At 49.8% G+C, this 20,628-nt stretch overlaps 1 protein-coding gene across 4 annotated transcripts in view; it reads left to right on the top strand.

The window, feature by feature from the left end:
• The window catches only part of FAM234A (family with sequence similarity 234 member A), a 379,590-nt gene that overhangs the window by 167,063 nt on the left and 191,899 nt on the right, over positions 1-20,628 (top strand). For all 4 annotated transcript variants that reach the window (XR_013601635.1, XR_013601636.1, XM_078663112.1 and 1 more), the window contains exon 7: positions 17,970-18,114. Coding sequence is in view for 2 of the 4 variants with exons in the window: in XM_078663112.1 (XP_078519238.1) it covers positions 17,970-18,114 (145 nt within the window). In the remaining 2 variants the exon portion in view is untranslated. The remainder of the gene's footprint in view (positions 1-17,969; positions 18,115-20,628) is intronic.

The following is a 20,628-nucleotide window of genomic DNA, read 5'->3' as shown; positions in this document are numbered from 1 at the left end:
ACTTGTTGACTCTCATAATGCATTCATATGTTGTTAAACAGTATTTACACCTGCTAATCCTAAAATAAAGAGTCTTAAGATCTTTAGATAGATGAATGCATTGGAATTTGGTGAGCTAGTCTTGACGATCTGGTGAAATTTGAAACAATATTGTTGGATGAAAACTCATATTAACAATTGATTCACTCATGGGAGGAGCTTGGCGGGCATCCGAGATGGCCGCGTGAGCACAGCGCTCCCCAGACCCCCGCCGCTCCCGGCATAATATCCTGCATGAATCCTGATTTTTCGCGAGGATTTGTATAGAGGACGTTGGGCTGATCTACCTGGACCTTTCAGAAATTGATTTGGACACCGGGTGCCTGAGTTATGGTGAATTGAACTTCTGGGCTCCGCCCTTGAGGGGCGCCCGGGACTGGGTGAGGTTCGGTGGCCGTCTTGGAGTTGAACAACAACGGCAGGGGGATTGGACTTGTGGGTCCCCTTCTTAAGTTTCGGTTTCGATTCTGCCTCAGACTGGGACATCGGTGAGGGAGTCGGGCCAGAGCTGGTGCCGGGACACGCGTCGGCTGTCGGGCCTTTGGCTGGACTACTCTCCTCGTTGGCTGCCTCTATCCTAGTGATACCCCTCTTGCGGTCCTTTTGGTCCCGGGGCCTCCATTTCTGGTGCCCGGTCCGTTGACCCTGGTGAATCTCCTTGTGACGCATCTTCAAAATGGCGGGCAAAGGGGACCGGGAGACGCGCAAGACGAAGACACCTCTGCGCGGGGGTCCGGTCCAATCTAATGTTATGGACCGTTATACCCACTCTAAGGGGTCCCCCGGAGCTTCCCTGCCCGGTCCCAGTGCGTCTGACCACGTCGTGGATGCGTCGACGGAGCCCTCCTTGCAGGACATCATGGGCGCCATTTCTGGCATGAGGGAGTCAATAGGCCAACAGTACGAAACCTTGGCCCACAAACTTGACACTGTGGCAATCGAGGTGAATCTAATTCGAGCCGATCTCTCCAAAACGAACGAAAAGGTGAAGTCGCTGGATATCAAATCATCCAGCCTCACGACGGACGTCTCTGACATACAGACGGAGATTGGCAATCTCCGTAGGGTGAACGATTTCATGACCCGGCGCTTGGAGGATTTTGAGAACAGGGCACGTCGCTGTAATGTTCGCGTGGTTGGTGTGCCGGAGAACCCAGAACCCCACTGGGTTGATCTCCTGGTTGAAGACCTGATCCAGAACCACCTTTCTCCATCTGGCCTTAGTAAATTTTTCACAGTGGAGCGTGCACATCGTGTTCCGGGGGGCCAGGGTAAGCCAGGCGCCCCGCCGAGACCTATTGTTGCGAAGCTTTTCCACTATAGAGATCGGGACGCTATCCTGCAGGCTTCGCGGGTGAAGGGCCCGGTGGCCTTTGAGAATGCCACGGTGAACTTTTATCCGGACTTTTCCCAACAGGTCCAGAAGCAGCGGATGGGATTTCGTGGTGCTAAGAAGCGTCTTAGGGACATGGGGATGCGTTACGCTATGCTCTTTCCGACCAGGCTGCGGGTTGAGTATAATGACCGAACTTTCTTCTTTGATCGGCCGGATGCTGTGAATGACTGGCTGGACTCCTTGCCTAGCCGACCTCCTGAGACTGAGTCCGATGCCCACCCGGGCGGTGCTGAAGGTGGTGTAGAGAGCTGAACATTTCGTCCATGCCTGGTGCCTTGTTTTGAATAACTTCTCCAGGGGTGTATGCCTGTGTTCCTCTATTGCTTATGTGTTTGATGTATGTTCTTTTTCTCGTCATTGGTCTTGATCGGGGTGGCGGGTGGTACGGAGCCTTTCCTCCTCCGGGGTCTTTGTGTAGAATAGGGGTTCTTGGGCGACAGGCACACTGCAGGTTGGGGTGGCTTTTTAGCTTTTTGCAGGGGTGCAGGGTGGGGGGTGTTTTCTTGTTCTTTGGGGGGAGGGTGGTTGGGAAGTTTGTTGTTTGTGTGTTCTGTTTTCAAGGCGACTTTATCCTGTATTTGAAAATGTTTCTGGTGTCATGCTCATTGGTGGGGGGTTTTGGCTTTGTTGGGTGGGATGGGGGGTAGCGGGTTGAGATTTGTTTCGTGGAACGTTAACGGTCTGGGAGATCGTATCAAACGAAGTGTGGTGTTGAAATGTATACGACGTTTATCTCCTGATATTGTTTTCCTGCAGGAGACTCATTTGGTAGGCAATGTTTGTCATGCAATGAATAGGTGGGGCTATCGCCTCGTAGCACATTCGGGGTTTACCTCGGGTTCTAGGGGTGTGGGTATCCTTGTTCGGGCTTCCCTCCCCCTAGCTATTGATGATGTGATTCAGGATGACCGGGGGCGATATGCTGTCCTTGTGGGTCGCTATGAAGGTCGTGCCCTCTCCTTGTTTACTGTTTATGTGCCCCCCCGGCTTGCAGACTTCTACCTTTTCAGATTTGGGCCGTGTCTTGTTGGACCTCCCTGATAGTACTCTCTTTCTGGCTGGTGATTTTAATTCGGTGTTCTCAGGTCTCCACGATCGCCACCCCCCCAGGGATACTCCTGCGGCCCAACAATGGTTGGGTGGATTTTTGGATACCTTTGGCTTGGTGGATTGCTGGAGGCTTTTACATCCTACTCAGCTTCAGTACACCTTTCATTCTGGGGCCCATGGGAGTCTGTCTAGGCTGGATTATTTCCTGATGCCTGCGGCTCAGTTGCCAGCGGTGCGTGAGATTGTACACCTACCCAGGGGTATCTCTGACCACTCTCCGCTCTGGCTTCGTTTTGAGGTTGGAGTGGAGGCAGTCGGCCGGGTGGCTCCCATCAATCCGTGGTACCTTACCTCCCCCGAGACCCGCAGCCTTCTGCTTAAGTCTTTGGACGCGTATTTTCTGGATAACAAGGGGTCGGTTTCCTCAGCTGTGACCCTATGGGAGGCCTTTAAGACGGTGATTCGTGGGCAGGCCCTCTCCTTTATTGTTGAAGCTAAGAGGGCGAGGAATAGGGAGGTGGTGGACCTTGAGGGAGAGATTTCTGCATTGGAGGATGCTTTGGAATCTGGTGTCACGTCTGCGAAACTCCATGCCCTGGGTCTGAAACAATTTGCCTATAAATCCATGGTCACGGATGCTGCTAAAGTGATGTTTCGGGAGCAACAGGGTCGTTTGTATGATGTGGGTGACAAAGCGGGTAAATTGCTGGCATGGCTGGATAAGAAGGAGAGAGCTAATCGTGTGGTACCCGTGATTCAGTCTTCGAGTGGTGAGAGTGTGACGGACCCGATTGGAATAATTGACCGTTTTGCTGAGTACTTCCGTGTGGTGTATACCCCTGTGTCTGTGAGAGGTGTGGCTGACTCTCGCCTTCTACTGCGTGATATAGCTCTGCCCAGTGTTTCCGATTTGGATCGTGTGGCGTTGGACTCCCCCTTTACTGTTGATGAGATAGCTACTGCCATCCGTTCACTCCGTTCGGGCAAAGCACTGGGCCCGAACGGGTTGCCAATTGAACTGTACAAGTTGCGTCCCGACAGGGTGGCGCCATATCTTCGCGCCATGTTTCTGGAGTCCCGGGAACGGGGTATTCTCCCTTATGATCAGCGACTGGCCACGATAGTTGTCATCCCCAAGGATGGTAAACCGCGAGACCTTTGTTCCTCCTATAGGCCCATATCCCTGCTGAATGTTGAACCCAAGGTATTGGCGAAACTCCTGGCGTCCCGCCTCCTGACGGTCATTAGTGACTTGGTCCATCCAGATCAATCCGGATTTATCCCGCATCGCAACACGGCTCTGAACCTACGTCGTCTTCACGGCGTGATTGCGAGGGCGGGGCTTCTGACGGAGCCGGCCATTTTGGCATCGTTGGATGCCTCCATGGCTTTTGACACTGTGGAGTGGCCTTATCTTTGGGCGGCTCTTGAGAAATTTGGTTTCTGGCCTGAGTTTATTGGTTGGATCAAGTTATTATATGCGGAACCTCTGGCACAAGTAGTGGTAAATGGTAGAGTTTCGGCTCCTTTCACCCTTGGTAGAGGTACCCGTCAGGGATGCCCCTTGTCTCCGTTGCTTTTTGCACTCGCCCTGGAACCATTGGCTGCTTGGCTTCGGTGGGAACCTTCGCTCAAGGGGATTCGCTGGTCTCCGGACTTTGAGGACCGCGTTTCGCTTTACGCGGACGACATTCTTTTATATCTCACCTCCCCGCGTAAATCTCTGTCTGTTTTATTTGACGTTCTTGCTTCCTTTGGTGCCAACTCAGGCCTCGTTATTAACTGGGCCAAGTCCTGCGTGTATGTTCTTTCGGGTGTTTTACCCCCGTTGCCGAGCAGACTTCCTATCCAGGTGGTCCAGTCTGGCTTCAAATATTTAGGGATTTTTATTACGTTGGACTCCTCGCTCCGCTTTGAGCGTAATCTCCTCCCCCCGTTACTTAGATTGCGACTGGACGTGGCCCGTTGGCGTAAGCTTCCTTTGTCTCCTCTGGGCAGGGCGGCCCTGTTTAAAATGATGTCCTTGCCGCGGTTCCTTTACGCGCTCCAGAACTCCTATGACGCTATCCCCAAGACCTATTTCCGAGAGATCGAGAGTCTTCAAAGGCAATTGATTTGGGACGGGCGTCCACGTATTGCCCTCGCGAAACTCACCATCCCTTGGTACGACGGGGGCATGGCGCTCCCCGATATCAAGCGATATTACTGGGCTTCCCAGTTGTCTGCTATTAATCACGTGATGTTTTCACCGGGTCGGAATCCTGCATTCGAGATGGATAGACTCCAGCTGCCGGGTGGGGACTTTAATAGGGCGCTTTATTCTCGATCTGCCGGGCGCCATCTTGTGGGCCCGTCCAGGACTGCAGTAACTGTGTGGCGTGCTGCGAATGTGAGTTTGGGATGGGAGGATCGATTGACGCTGGCGACGCCGCTTTATGCCTCGGAACGTTTGGGCTGTCTCTGGTCTACCAAGGGTTTCGACCGCTGGGATATGATTGGGATTTGTAAGGTGGGTGATGTGTGCTCGAAGGGTAGTGTGAAGTCGTTCCAGGTCCTCCAGGCGGAATATGGTTTGAATGGTAGGGAATTTTTTCGTTATCTGCAGGTCCGGCACGCCCTCGCCTTAGTTTTGACCCCTGATGAGGCCCCGCCCGAGTCTTCCCCCCTCGAAGATCGTGTCCTTGATGGGCACCTGCCTGATAGCACTATTTCCCTGATCTATAAGAAGCTGATCAATAATCGGGCGGACTTATTGGTCCGACTTCGGGAGGCTTGGGTCGGCGATGGGTTGGAACTAGACGATGAAGATTGGCAATCGGCGCTCTCTTCTCCCAAGGAGGTAGCCATTCCTGCCCGTCTCCGTTTGGTTCAACTTAAGATCCTTCATCGAGTGTATGTCACTGGTCTGCGTCTGGTGACGATGGGCTTTTCCTTGGATGGGTTATGTAAGCGTGGTTGTAGGTTGAGTGCTACCTTTTTGCACATTCTTTGGGAGTACCCGGTTGTAGCGGCTTACTGGACTGCTGTGCTTGAGGTGATGACTGATGTGACTGGTGTGGCCCTGCGGCCGGAGCCTCGACGATGTCTGTTAAATGTTTGGGAGCCCACTGACTACTCTGTGGCCCAGACCAGATGGGCTACCTTGGGTTACATGATTGCGAAACGGGATGTGGCGCAACTCTGGGGCGCATCCAGGCCCCCTGAGGTCTCGAAATGGGAGGACAACATGGACTGGTCCATGTTTCGTGAGAAGACTGTTTATGTGGCATGGGGCAGACCCAGGGCGTGGACGAGGATTTGGGGCCAGTGGAATGAATATCGTGGGGATATCTGTACCCCTCCCCTTGTGGGCACTACTGGGGTTGTCCTATCTCCCTAGGCGAGCGTTCCCGGAACCCTTTCGTACTGTTTTTTGAATTTCCGATTCTCCCCGCTGCTCCCCCCCCCCCCCCCCCCCCGACCTTGTTGGAGCCTCAGGGCTCTGGGTATGTTCTCCTGATCGTGGACCATCCCCTCCGTTCTTTGGGCTGACCTTAATTACCGTGCATTCGCCTTTTTAGTGTTTGTTTTTCTTTTTGTACAAAATAAAAAGTCAAAATGCTCTGTGTTATGTTGGGAGTAATGCTTTGTGCTGGATTTGTGCCTTACCACGGGTGTACATTCTAATTCATGCCTTATGCCTTCATATTAGCGGCCAGCCCGTGAGGTTGTAGGCCCATTCTTGTATTTTTCTATGCTTGCTCAAATAAAGGTTTTTGAAAAGAAAAAAAAAAAAAAAAAAAAAAAACAATCGATTCACTGCAAGTAGAATCCCTCGATGCAGTAATGATACCAATGGTAGCTTTATCTTTATTCGATAATTCCAATCATAAAAGGCACAGAGTAGCTTTATCACAAGTGTGGTAATCTGTGAAAAAAACTTCACTAGTTTTTTCCAGTTTTCATACTGATGAACTAAAAGAGAAGCTTCAATTTGGTCAGTTTTGTTTTAGTTTGTTGCATAGTGCCAGTTGAGGAGACTTAAAGAACTGCAGAAATGTGGCTGTGCTGTCAGGACGGGGATTATGTTAGCAATACACTAAATAAGAATTTGGAATGGATTGAAAATATAACCAGAGAGATGGCACTGAAACCGTCACAACGAAATGATTTATTAGTTGAAGCTGAGAACAACATGGAAGTTTTGCTCCCATTCAGCAGACCATTTTACAATATAAAACACATCATTAAAAAAAGAAGTTGAAGATAGTGAGAAATGACTCAAAAACTCAATCAATTTTCTTTATTCGATTTTACAGATAAAATCATAATAGTTAATTCATTTAAAAACAAAATACAGATTTTCATTTCCAGACTCCTTCATGTTTTTAAAACCCCCCATCAAAAAGCGTACAAGAAAAATCAAATAGAGGGAGATTTTAACAGCTGTAAAAACAGCAAGGCAGGCCTAACTTGGGTAAAATTCAAAGGTCTTAAAATTGGGCTTAGGAACTTATGTTGCAAATTATTGTATTTTGGACAGAGCTTAACAACATGTAATGTATTGTTGATCGATGTATTGTCACAATTGCATAGGGGCAAGTCCGAATACGTAAAAAAAAACCAATGATTAAAAGGGACTAGGCGGGGAAATAAGTTTAACTTGAAATGAGTCCGCAAGCGGCGTCGATGGTGAGTCCTATTCCAGGTCAAATAAGGTTCAATATTGCTGACTGTTTCCACTAATATTGCATGTTGCATAGAGTGTTTTGATTAGCACAGAGTCTTCTCATTCTGATGCCAACTTGTCCCTAAAGGCAGTTTCAACCCATTTCCCATCAGTACAAGTAATCTCAGAAGTATTATCATACATGTCTGACCTCCGTAAATCCAGCAAATTACGCGCCACATATGCCACGGCGATCAGGGAGTATTTTTCTAGTTTTAAGCAATCCTGCCAGATTAGTCTGCTGAAACTAAGTTCCTCCTTTACCCAAATTGAGTTCCAAAGTTTTAAAGGACAAAGGTGGAGCTGGTGAGTTAAAACAAATACAACTAGTTCTTCGTGGATAATGTTGTAAGGTTAATTTTGTGGAACTCCCAAGAGGTCCCATAAAAATGTATTTTCGGCTACCTGAAGTTGAGCAACCCACTCATATCCCCATATTCCACTGCCATAGCTCGCTGAAGGGATACACTTAGCTCTGTAAATTTCCAGGACCGATTGAATATGAGTCAATCAATCAATTTGTATAGCGCGCTACTCACCCGGAGGGTCTCAAGGCGCTTGGGGGGGGGGGGGTGTCCGCTACTGCTCGAACAGCCAGGTCTTGAGTTGCTTCCTGAAGGAGAGGTGGTCTTGGGTCAGACGGAGTTGGATTGGGAGGGAGTTCCAAGTCTTGGCTGCCAGGTAGGAGAAGGATCTTCCTCCCATGGTGGCTTTTCGGATGCGTGGAACGGCGGCGAGGGCGTGGCTGGTAGATCGTAGCTGGCGGGTGGGAGTGTAGAAGGTCAGGCGGTTGTTGAGGTATCTGGGGCCCAGGTCGTGGAGGGCCTTGTGTGCGTGGGTGAGGAGTCGGAACGTGATTCTCTTGCTGACTGGGAGCCAGTGCAGGTCTCTCAGGTATCCGGAGATGTGGCTGTGTCGGGGGATGTCCAGGATGAGTCGTGCGGAGGCGTTCTGGATGCGTTGGAGTCTTTTCTGAAGTTTGGCTGTGGTTCCGGTGTAGAGGGTGTTTCCGTAGTCCAGTCGGCTGGTGACGAGTGCCTGTCTTCCTGGTTTCGGTGGGAATCCATCGGAAGATCTTTCGGAGCATGCGTAGGATGTTGAAACATGATGATGACACGGCGTTGACTTGTCTGGTCATCGAGAGGGAGGCGTCCAGGATGAAGCCCAGGTTGCGTGCATGGTCCGTTGGCTTGGGTGCGTTGCCCAGGGCAGGGGGCCACCAGGAGTCGTCCCAGGCGGAGGGGGACGGTCCGAGGATGAGGACTTCTGTCTTGTCCGAGTTCAGCTTCAAGCGGCTGTTCATCATCCACTCGGCTACGTCTTTCATCCCTTCGTGTAGGTTGGTTCTGGCGGTGGCTGGGTCGTTGGTGAGGGAGAGGATCAGCTGGGTGTCGTCGGCGTAGGAGATGATGTTGAGGTTGTGTTGGCGTGCGATGGCTGCGAGGGGGCTCGTGTAGACGTTGAAGAGGGTGGGGCTGAGTGATGATCCTTGTGGTACGCCGCAGATGATTTCGGTGGCCTCGGATCTTAATGGGGGGAGGCGGACTCTCTGGGTTCTTCCGGCGAGGAACGAGATGATCCACTCTAGTGCCTTGTCTTGGATTCCGACGTTGCTGAGGCGTTGCACTAGGGTGCGGTGGCAGACAGTATCGAACGCTGCGGAGAGGTCCAGGAGGATGAGGGCCGCTGTTTCCCCGTTGTCGAGCAGGGCTCGGATGTCGTCAGTGGCTGCGATGAGGGCGGTCTCGTGCTGTGGTTGACTCGGAAGCCGGACTGCGAGTGGTCGAGGGATCCGTTCGTCTCGAGGAAGGCGGCAAGCTGTCTGTTGACGGTCTTCTCGATGACTTTGGCAGAAAAAAGGGAGAAGCGAGATGGGGCGGTAGTTCTTGAGGTCGGTGGGGTCTGGTGATGGTTTCTTCAGGAGGACACTGAGTTCGCCATGTTTCCAGCTCTCTGGGAAGGTGGCGGTGTTGAAGGAGCAGTTGATGATGTCCCGGAGTTGGGGTGCGATGATGGGAGTCAGCCTTGTTGAAGACGTGGTGGGGGCATGGGTCAGTTGGTGATCCGGAGTGGATGGTGTTTATCGTGTGGATGGTGTCTTCGGTGCTGACCGGGGTCCAGGCGTGGAGGGTGGTGGTGGCGGGCGTCGGTTCGGTGGTTGGGTGCGTGGTCTGTGCGCCGAAGCTGTTGTGTATGTTGGTGATCTTGCTGTGGAAGAACGAGGCGAGTGAGTCGCAGAGGTCTTGCGAGGGAGTGATGTCGTTTCCGGCGCTGGGGTTGGAGAGCTCTTTGACGATGCTGAAGAGTTCCTTGCAGTTGTGTGCGTTGTTGTCTAGTCGTTCCTTGAATGCTGTCTTCTTGGTGGTGTGGATCAGCTGGTGGTGTTTGCGGGAGGCGTGCTTGAGGGCGGCCATGTTGTCTGTGGTCGGGCCTTTGCGCCAGGCTTTCTCGAGGGTACGGCAGTTTTTCTTGGAGATCCTGAGGTCGTCGTTGAACCAGGAGGAAAAATCTCCATTGCTGAATATCGCTCTATTAAAAGCAAAACATTAAGAGATATGAGTGAGTGCCAATTAAACTCGGAATCCAGTTGGACCCCCAAATGCCTGAACTTGTCTACCTGCCTGATGTGTTGGCCATCTATTACGTATTTCATGGTTTTCCTGTTTGATGGACCAAACTTCATAACATGTGACTTTGAGAAGTTTGTCGTCAAGGCACATCATAAAACTAACAAAAAGGGTAAGAAGTTTTTGCAAGCCTTTAGCTGTACAAGCAATTAAAACTGTATTGTCTGCATAAAGCAAGGCAGGTATAGAACGATCTCCTAATTTAGGGACGTTAGTACCTGGAGCTGTCGGGGCTTGCTCAATGTGGTTAATATAAAAAATTAATTAAAAAGGAGCTAAAAATTGGCGATCTGTGGGTAAGAGGAGAGATCATTCAGTTTACAGCGCTCCAAGTGAAGTACGGACTAGTAGACTCTGAGCTATACCGTTATATTCAAATTAGGCATGCACTCCAAAGCGCTATCCCCCGGGCACTAAACTAGCTGACGCTTCACCCCTCGAGGATAGACTCCTCACAGACCACATGGACAAAAAAGCAATATCTCAGACATATCGTAAATTAATAAATAATCTCCCAGATCCCACGGTAGTTCTACGTAGCAAATGGGAGGCGGAACTGGGGGACATACAGGATTCAGACTGGATGAATGCATTGGCGTCAGCCAGGGAGGCGGCGATCCCGCCTCGCTTAAAATTGGTACAACTCAAAGCACTACATCGTATATATTACCCATGCACCACGATGCACAAACTGGGACACGCGCTTGATTCACTCTGCCTGAGGGGTTGCGGACAAATCTGAACATAATTTCATATAATATGGGACGGTCCAAAGATACAATCCTACTGGGAGCAAGTTTTAAATGAGATTTCAGAAGTGGGTGGGGTTATACCCTAGGTGCTGCCTGCTGAACATATGGCAACCGACAGACCTCAACATGGGGCTGAAAGCATGTGCAATGCTAAGGATGGCGACGGCAAAGCGTAATATAGCAAGGAACTGGGGATCTAGGGTGCTACCCACGCAGTTACAATGGGAGAATTGCGATGGTAGCTGAAAAAGCGGTTTATATCCATCGGGGATACCCCAAAAAATGGACGAGAATATGGGGGAAATGGAATGAATCCCCAGGGAATATTTGTGAACCACCATGCATGTCATTGACCCCTGAAAGTAGCCCTTGACTTGAAGGGAGATCCTCTAATCCTCTAATAAGTTGGCAGCCAACAATTGTGAAGGTGGGGGATGTGAGGGAGGAATGTTATACTGAGGAAATGGAGATTGAACAGTATTGAACAACCTTGTGAAGTACGCAGTGTCCAGAGATTGTATTATATCATTGTAATATGGAGAAGACTGTAGTTGACTGATGTATGTAACATCCTGACAATGAAATGAAAATAAAAAAGTTTCCAAAAAATATAAAAATAAAAGGAGCTAAAATACAACCTTTCCGAACCCAGCGCCGTAATTTAAAGTGCTCAGTGCATTCCCCCTTAGGGCCAAACCTCACACTGGCTAAGAGATCTTAGTGCAAATCACGCAAAAAGTTTATTAAAGCTAAGTCGATATCCATCTGTTCCATCATGGACCAAATCTCAAAGCGATTGATTCTGTCAAAGGCAGAGCTAAGGTCCATGAAGGCCAGATGGACTGCCCCCTTCTTAGCCTTATTGTATTTACAAGTTAATAAATAGTGGTTCAAGGTTTGCTCTATAGTACTCCGGCTGGGATGAAACCCATACTGGAGGTCAGATAAAAAGCCTCTCTCTTCGGCCCACTCCTTGAGGCGGTTTAGTAAGATCTGGCCAATGATTTCCACTTCTGAGTCTCTATGGGAGATGGGCCTGCGGCATTCAGGGTCTGACCTAGTGCCCTTTTTAAAAACCGGGACTATCACTGATTGAGACCAGGTTGGTGGGAGAGAACCAGAGACTGCAGAGTTTAAGTGCAGTGTCAATAGTGGGGGGCCATAATGTTATGCATGTGTTTTTTTATTATAATTAATTGACTTTTATGATTTTATCTGTAAAATCGAATAAAGAAAATTGATTAATTGACTCAAAGATACAACATAATGTTGAAGAATATCCACTATCTATTTATACCAGGAAAATGTATGACAATTGTTGATGCAGTCAAACGGTGAAAAACAAAAAGAGCAATGTAGAATGTGTATTCCAGTAAAAGGTGCTGTTCCATGTTTAAGTGGTTTAAAACAATAACGCATCCAAAAACAGGACAAGGAGAGCTCCATCAGGGGTTAATAAACTTTTTGTTTAAAGGGAGTGGAGTACCTTCTAAATTGTCCGCGTATTGGAACGTTTTACATACTCTGGTCATACAGAAGCTCAGTCAAGATTTCAAGTTGCGATATAGAGAAACCTTAAGTGAGAAGGGATAACTTCACAAAAAGACCTTTGCGACAAGAGGCATGTTGGATATTTAGACAATTTATCCATGTGGAGTAAATAGGTTAAGTTCTAATTGTTTCTTTAAAATAAATTAGATACAATTGGTAAAACAACAAGTGATATGTACGAAGCACTATAACTTGGGTTTCAGGGAGTAGAAATACTGATAGGAAGTTAGGTAGTGATCACACTTTAAGACCCTCTAATGAAACCTTCAAACCATATTACCCATCTGAAGTGGATCGCAACCATCTATCTCAATGGACTTACAGAACCTTTCAATTACTTTTCTCAAAGAGAGAATAATTACAGGATCATTTCAAAAACAAAATCAATGGTGTCTTCTAGATGTGGCACATTTAATCAGAGAATTCAACATGTTCATAGATACTTGCAAACAGTCTTCTGCTTGATGGCATTGGAAGCCAGGCTGATCCATGGGAGACATCCTCACTTCTGCTGCCTCACATAAACATCTATAAAATTTGACAAACTCTTTCAGTTCAGTAGTTACTACTTGCAGTTATTTCTTCTGGACTATTCTGTGGAAGTCACCTTATTGAGATCAGAGAGTTCAATTGCAAGTACTTAAACCTGAATAGGGTTCCCCTAGGTACGGTACTGGGAGTGTGCCATGACTTAACCTAATCCATTTTTAAAAAGATTGCCCAAATGCTAATCCATGCTTCTAGAAACTGTAGATTTTCCCAAAATCTTGCTAAAATACGAACCTTTTAATTAATCAATTTCTAGTTCATTTGTATTGTTGTTTTTATCTTGGCATTTTAAAAGTTCATTCCTTGTTAGTATCTGTGTTTTCACCTCTATTCTTCTCAACATGAATTCCTTACCGTCTCTTAGAATGTATTTCTTAAATGTTTCTTTTTGTTCAAATCATTCAGATTCTTCTGTAATAATTTGTTTCAGGCTTACACTGGGCCAAATGGCAAATGTTATTTCAAATATTAAAGATACAGATACAAATGCATTGCTAAAATAGATTATTCCTACTTGTGGGTTTGATGGAAGTATTTACAACCCATTCTCTGTTCTTCTGTTACTTTCACACTGAAGAAATGTAAATCCTTCTACTTGTATATTGGATAACAATCAAATTGGTTAAAAAAAGGAAATTAGGGGGGGCGGAGCCGGGCCGGCGACCAAGATGGCCGCACGGGGTCCCGGCTCCGCCGACCTTCTTCCCTCCCCGCTCGATTCGCTCACCTGCTCCGTGCGAATACAGAGCCTCCGCGCGTCGGAAGGGACGCAGAGATGAGGCGTTTGATTCCGGTGAAAATCCGCGCTCCACGGCTGGTGCGGTGCTCCTTTGCGGGATGCGGCCCGCCCACTGCCTGCAGCCGGGGCCTCGCGCTGTACTGCATCCGGCCGCCCGTTGTATGATCGTGGCCACACAGACCTGTGGGACGCCGGTCCCCCGTCATGGAGACCAATTTACACCTCGAATCAGCTGGTGCCCGCAACTGACCTGATGCGCTCTCCCTTTGTGCGGTCTGCTTCTTTCCCCCCCCCTCCACTTCGGTATACTTCATCGGCAGCCGGACACTGGGACCTGCTCTTTGTTTCCCTGGAGGTACGCTGTTTGCCTGGCTACATCGCATTGCCATTGAGGCTCCGGCTCACTGTGGCCGGTGGAGGCGCAATGTTGCTGTGGTACTCCTCGGGCTGGGGGGGCCCGTCTGCGCAGCCTAGTGTGTGGGGAGAGCGGCATCCTGTGTTTATTTCACGATGGGGCACCGATGCACCCTGACCCCTGTCTGGCGGGGGCCGGTGGTCCCGGAGCTCGTCTGCACTACGCCGAGGGGGTGCTCCCTAGAAAATGGCGACTCGATGGGTTCTGCCTAGTCGTGGTGGCGGCCGGATGTGTTGGATACCGGGTGATGGCGACTGTATGCCCCCGGGGGATTGGAAGACTACGTTCTGGAACTGGCGTGAAGGGGTTTTGATTACCTTTGGACCGCTGATTACCTGTGAGCCGACATCAGCTTCCCCCGTCACTTATTGTGGGATGAATATTGCAGCTCCCTGCGGAGGGGCCGCGGCCGCCCGTGGATGCGACTTATGACCTTGTGTGCTCCAGTTTGTACTTTTTGACCCGGCCCGACACACCGTGCCCTGTGTTCTCTGTACTGTTGATCTTACGGGCCCGTGGGATTCGAGTGCACTTGGGGCGCCATTGTTGCTACTTGGGGAGATCTATACTCTCCTGTGGGACCTGAACTGCCGACGATTGACTTTATCCTGTTTTCACTGGGTGCTCCCGCTGTTGTGTCTCTACTCTCCGAACAATTGATTGTTACATAACATTATCCTGTTTCACTGGGGGCTCCTGATATTAGGGGCCCGTGCTTCCTGTCTTTTCCCCTTTTTTTTTTTTAAATTATCTCGCGGGTGGGCGATCCTGCTAGGGTGGGCCGGGGTTGGAGGTGGTGAGATTGCGCAGAGGCTGTTAATTGATTTCTTATTGTTTGTCGTACTTGAGGTGGGCGCCGGGTGGGGGGGGTCGGGGGTTGGCCTGGGGTCCTCCTCTGTCTTCTTTGACACTATTTTCTTTTCTTCCTTGTGGACTTTTCATTTTGGGGTTTTAGTTCCTACGGGCGACAGGCACGCTGTTAGGGGGGGTAGGCCGTAGCCATCTACAGTGGTGCAGGGTGGGGGATGGGTTCTTCTTCTTGTCCTTTTATTGTTTCTATGGCCCTTTCTTTTCCTTCTATTCCCTTTTTCTTTTTCGGGATCTGGGTAGTATGTTTCTAAAATTCTGCTGGTCGATTCAGTTTGGGGAAATGCTCCTATGGGGCTCATAGCCATGAGCTAGGGATGTTTTACCGGTGCTGTACGTTGTTGTCTTTATTGATTATCCTGTTTTACATGCACCGGAGCCGACTTCTCAATTACGGTGATCCTGTTAGTGACTATCCTGCTTTATTTTACTTCCCTATTTTGTTGTTGGTTAACTATACGTTGCCAGATCCTGTATTTCTTTAACCTTTTAAAAAACAAGCCTTCACTGCTCCTGCCGGGTCTGTGTTCTGCTCAGGGTGATTGTTCCTTTACTTTGTTACAGGGACTGCGGGTGGCGGACGGTTGTTTTATTGTTATGCTTTACTTGCCTGGACCTAACTGTGCTAGCGGCCGGCCACGCAGGTTGTAGGCCCATACCTGTACCTGAGCAATGTGACAATAAAGGTTTTCAAAAAAAAAAAGGAAATTATAAGAAAGCGCCTTTAAGGAATCCATACTGAGAAAGGTGGCTGAAAATTTGGAGAAATTGTGTTTTACAGAATGGAAATATATTTTTCTTGGGATATAATTGTAAACTCTTCCTTATGTTTTGCAGATTTATATAGCTCACTATCACCCAGGTGGGTTTCCTGGCACTGTGAGTGATGTAGGAGAAGGTTAGACCGCTGGATCTGGTTTTCTGTATGCGTGGATTGTGTGCAAGTAGGAGTCAGAATGAGTGGAGGTGTCTGGAAGGTTTGTGAAAGCTGATGCGGTTATTGAGGTAGGCGGGCCAATGTTATATAATGCCTTGAACGTGTGTGTGGGGAGCTTGAATTGTGCTGCTTTGTGCATGGAGAGTCAGTAGAGCTCCTTCAGATGTAGTGTGATGTGAATCAAGTGTGGGAGGTTAGGAGTGACTCTGGCTACCAATTTCTGAATGGTCTGCAGGCTTCTGGTGAGTTTTTTGTTGATCCGACAGAGGGTGTTCTCGTAGTTGTTACTTGTGACGAGGGTGTGTGTGACAGTTTTCTGGGTGCTGATTGGGAGCCATTTTAAAATCCGTATCTTCAACCTATGGAAGCATGAGATGGTGACAGCTCTGACTTGGGCGGTCATGTCGAGTTCATTGTTTATGATGATCTCAAGGTTCTTGGTCTGGGTGTCGGTCCTAGCTCTGTTGGCCACAAGGTGGATTCCATGTGAAGTACTCTTCTCAAAGATCACAATTTCAGTCTTGTCAGTGTCCAGCTTCAGATAGTTGGTCATCATCCTGTGGGCAATATCAGTCATGCAGGCATTGAACATGACCCAGGTACTGGGCGTCTTGTCCGTGAGGAAGAGAATGAGTTGAGTGTCGTTGACGTAGGAGAAGATGGTGATGTGAGATCAGATAATGCTGGCTAGAGGGATCATGTATGTGTTGTAGAGGGTCGGGCTTCAGGAAGATCCTTGTGGAACTCTGCAGATGAGGTGAGGCCTCCGATGTATACTGTCGCAGGGTGACTGACTGGCTCCTTTCCGTCAGGAAAGAGCAAATCTATTGAAGTGCATGTTCCTGGATTCCGCTTCGTGTCGGTCTTTAATAAGGTAATAAGGATGAGGTTATAAACCTAGTCAAACCCTGCGGATACATCTAGGAGAATGAGGACCACTGTGTCATCTCTGTCCAGAGTCATACGAATGATAGCGGTGTTGAGGACAGTTTCCGTGCTGTGGTAGGGTCTGAAACACGACAGGTGTTTCAAGAAGTTAGTAGTGGTTGAGGTATTCAGAGAGGTGTCTGTTGATGCTTTTCTCTAAAACGTTGGCAGAGAATGGTAGCAGTGAGATCAGTCTGTAGTTGGCAAGCGTTGAAGGGTCTGCAGAGGATTTTTTCATCAATGGGGTGGAATGTTGTGTGTTTCCAAGCGTGTGGGAAGGTCACAAAAGAGGTGAAGGCGTTCAGAATAGGTGTGTGCATGGCGCTGATGGTTTGTAGTCATCTGGATTAGGTGTGGTGGGGGCAGTGGTCCGATGGGCACCCAAGTGGATGAACTTCATAGTGGAGGCAGTATCCTTTGCAGTGATGACAGGCCATGTGTTTAGAATTGGTTCTTTGGATAAGATCTCGGGGGCATTTGGTGAGGCCTGTTGGGTCCGGTCGCAGGTTGAAGTTGCTGTAAATAGCTGTGAATTTGTTCCTGAAGAATTGAGAGAGTTTGTTGCAGATGTCTTTTGAGGGTGTGATCTAGTTGGAGATTGCTGGTGGTGAGGTGAAAGATTTCTTTGCTTTTGTTGGTGTGGACATCAATTTGATCTGCCAGAGAGATTCGATTGGTGGTTCGGATCATTTGATGTTAGCGTCTTAAGGCAGATTTAAATGAGCTCCTGTCTGCATGTCATGGCTCGCTCTCCATTTTGGCTCCAGTTGTTTGCAGTGTGGTTTCATCTGTCTAAAAATTACTCTGTGTACCAACATGCCTGGGGTCTAGATCTTGTTGTACTGCTATTTTTGAGTTGAGCTAGGGAGTCGGCGCAGGAGGTGTAGAGTTGTTGAAATTCTTGATGGCTTGAGAGAGGCTGTTGCTGTGTTCGAGTCAGTAGGTGTTGAGAATGGTGTTCCAGTCATTGCAATGATGCCTTTGCAGTTTTGAGCTGGTCTGGCAGTGGTGTGTGTGCGCATTGGACCAGTACAGAGTTGCTGAACTTGACAAGGCCATGGCCTGTACAGGAGACTGGTGTGGCTTGCTGCTCATTTGCTTCGGAATCCTTAGCCTTATAGATGTTAAAATTGGTGGGTTACATAATAATATGAATGGGCTTCGATCACTAATAAGACTGAAGTTTGAGTTCACAGCAATTTAGTTGTTTTAGAATTTGATTACATATGTTCCTTTTATAAGTGGATTGAAAATGGTTGAACTTTAAGTTACACAACAGTTCATGTATTGGCTTTGTCAGATAAGTAATATGTATATCCAGATGCATAATGCATTATGTTTTAAATAGGTTTAAACCAGAAAAAAATGAACACTTGTATTTATGTATTGAAATATGTCAATTTTTGATACAGAGAACTCCATTCACGGATACTCCTTAAACAACTTGTATTCAATGACAACTGGAGAAAAGAACAAACCAGTAACGCTTAAGCAAGACCAGGAGTGGGAAAAAAAGATAAACATAACCACTGGAAGAATCCCAATACCAGTTTCTAGGTACGTGTTGTTAATCTGCAGAAGTGTGTGTTTATATTTTTTAAAAAGCAGCATGCGTCTCTTGTGGAAAAAGCAGCACATGTTTCTTTTTTACTAGTGTTTTTTGTTAAAATGCTTGCATTTTAGGATGTGGTTTGCTTTTATGCACTTTCTGTAACAATGGGAGTCATTCTGGAATTCTGGCTGTGTAAGGCATGCTGTAGGAAGCTGGCTTTTTAGGTCTTGCGTGGCGTACTGCGCACATGCGCAGTCGAGCTTGCGAGATTTTATGTTTTAAGGAGAACTTCACTAGCGAGGTTTAAGCCTCGGCCCTCTTCTTCATTGGCTGGCCTCCTAAACGGTGGCCAGCCATTGAAGAAGAGGTCCTAGTAACATTCTCCTTTCTCTTTTAGCCCCGTCCTTTTCAGATTGGGTTCCTTGACTTACTGCTGAAGTAAAATGTTTCTTATTTTCTTTATGGGTCCAGATGGCCCCCTCACCCACCCTCACACCCCCTCACCCTCACACACCCTCACCCCTCACACACCTTCACCCTTACCACCCTCTCACCCTCACACACCCTCACTCACTCTCACTCACCCTCCCACCCACACGCACCCCCACAACCCCTCACCCTCACACCCCCTCACCCTCATACCCCTCACCCTCACACACACCCTCACCCTCACACACACCCTCACCCTCACACACACCCTCACCCACCCCCTCACCCTCACACACCCCCTCACACACCTCACCCTCACACCCCCTCACCCTCACACCACCTCACTCTCACACACCCCCTCACCCTCACACACCCCTCACCCTCACACACCCTCACCCTCACACCCCCCTCACACCCCTCACCCTAGCCCCCTCACACCCTCACCCTCACACCCCCTCACCCTCACTCCCCCTCACCCTCACACACCCTCATCCTCACAAACCCTAACCCCCCTCGCCCTCACTCACCCTCACACCCCCTCACAACCCTCTCACCCTCAAACACCCTCTCACCCACACCCTCACTTATCCTCACTCACCCTCACACCCCCTCACCCCCCTCAACCTCACACACCCCCTCACCCTCACACACCCCCTCATCCTCACCCCGCCTCACCCTCTCACCCCCTCACCCTCACACCCTCAACATAACACCCCATCACCCTTACACCCCATCACACCCTCACCCCCTCACCCTCACAACCCTCTCACCCTCACACACCCTCTCACCCACACCCTCACACACCCTCACTCACCCTCACTCACCCTCACACACCGTCACACCCCTCACCCCCCTCAACCTCACACATACCCCCTCATCCTCCCCCTCCCCCTCACACAACCCCTCACACCCCCTCACCCTCACACCCCCCTCACCCTCATACCCCTCACCCTCACACACACCCTCACCCACCCCCTCACCCACCCCTCACCCTCACACACCCCCTCACCCACCTCACCCTCACACCCCCTCACCCTCACACCACCTCACTCTCACACACCCCCTCACCCTCACACACCCCCTCACCCTCACACACCCTCACCCTCACACCCCCCTCACACCCCTCACCCTAGCCCCCTCACACCCTCACCCCCCTCACCCTCACTCCCCCTCACCCTCACACACCCTCATCCTCACAAACCCTAACCCCCCTCGCCCTCACTCACCCTCACACCCCCTCACAACCCTCTCACCCACACCCTCACTTATCCTCACTCACCCTCACACCCCCTCACCCCCCTCAACCTCACACACCCCCTCACCCTCACACACCCCCTCATCCTCACCCCGCCTCACCCTCTCACCCTCACACCCCCTCACCCTCACACCCTCAACATAACACCCCATCACCCTTACACCCCATCACACCCTCACCCTCACAACCCTCTCACCCACACCCTCACACACCCTCACTCACCCTCACTCACACACACCGTCACACCCCTCACCCTCACCCCCTCAACCTCACACATACCCCCTCATCCTCCCCCTCACACACCCCCTCACACACCCCCTCACCCACCCCCTCACCCTCTCACCCTCACACCCCACTCACCCTCACACCCCCTCACCCCACACACCCTCACTCACCCTCACACACCCTCACTCACCCTCACACCCCCTCACCCTCACACACCCTCACCCTCACAGACCCTCATAGACCCTCACCCACCCTCACCAACCCTCTCACCCTCACACACCCTCTCACCCTCACACACCCTCTCACCCTCACACCCCCTCACACACCCTCACACCCCCTCACCCTTACACCCCCACCCTCACACCCTCACACCCCCTCACCCTCACACCCCCTCACCCTCACACCCCCTCACCCTCCCTCACCCTCACACCCCCTCACCCCCCCTCACCCTCACACCCCCTCACCCTTACACCCTCCCACACCCTCACACCCCCTCACCCACCCTCACACCCCCTCACCCTCACACACCCTCACCCTCTCACACACCTTCACCCTCAACCTTACCACCCTCTCACCCTCACACACCCTCACTCACCCTCACACCCCCTCA

This window comes from Lissotriton helveticus, chromosome 10 (genome assembly GCF_964261635.1).
Source record: "Lissotriton helveticus chromosome 10, aLisHel1.1, whole genome shotgun sequence".
Taxonomy (NCBI): Eukaryota; Metazoa; Chordata; class Amphibia; order Caudata; family Salamandridae; genus Lissotriton; species Lissotriton helveticus.
This window is presented reverse-complemented; position numbering and strand designations above follow the sequence as displayed.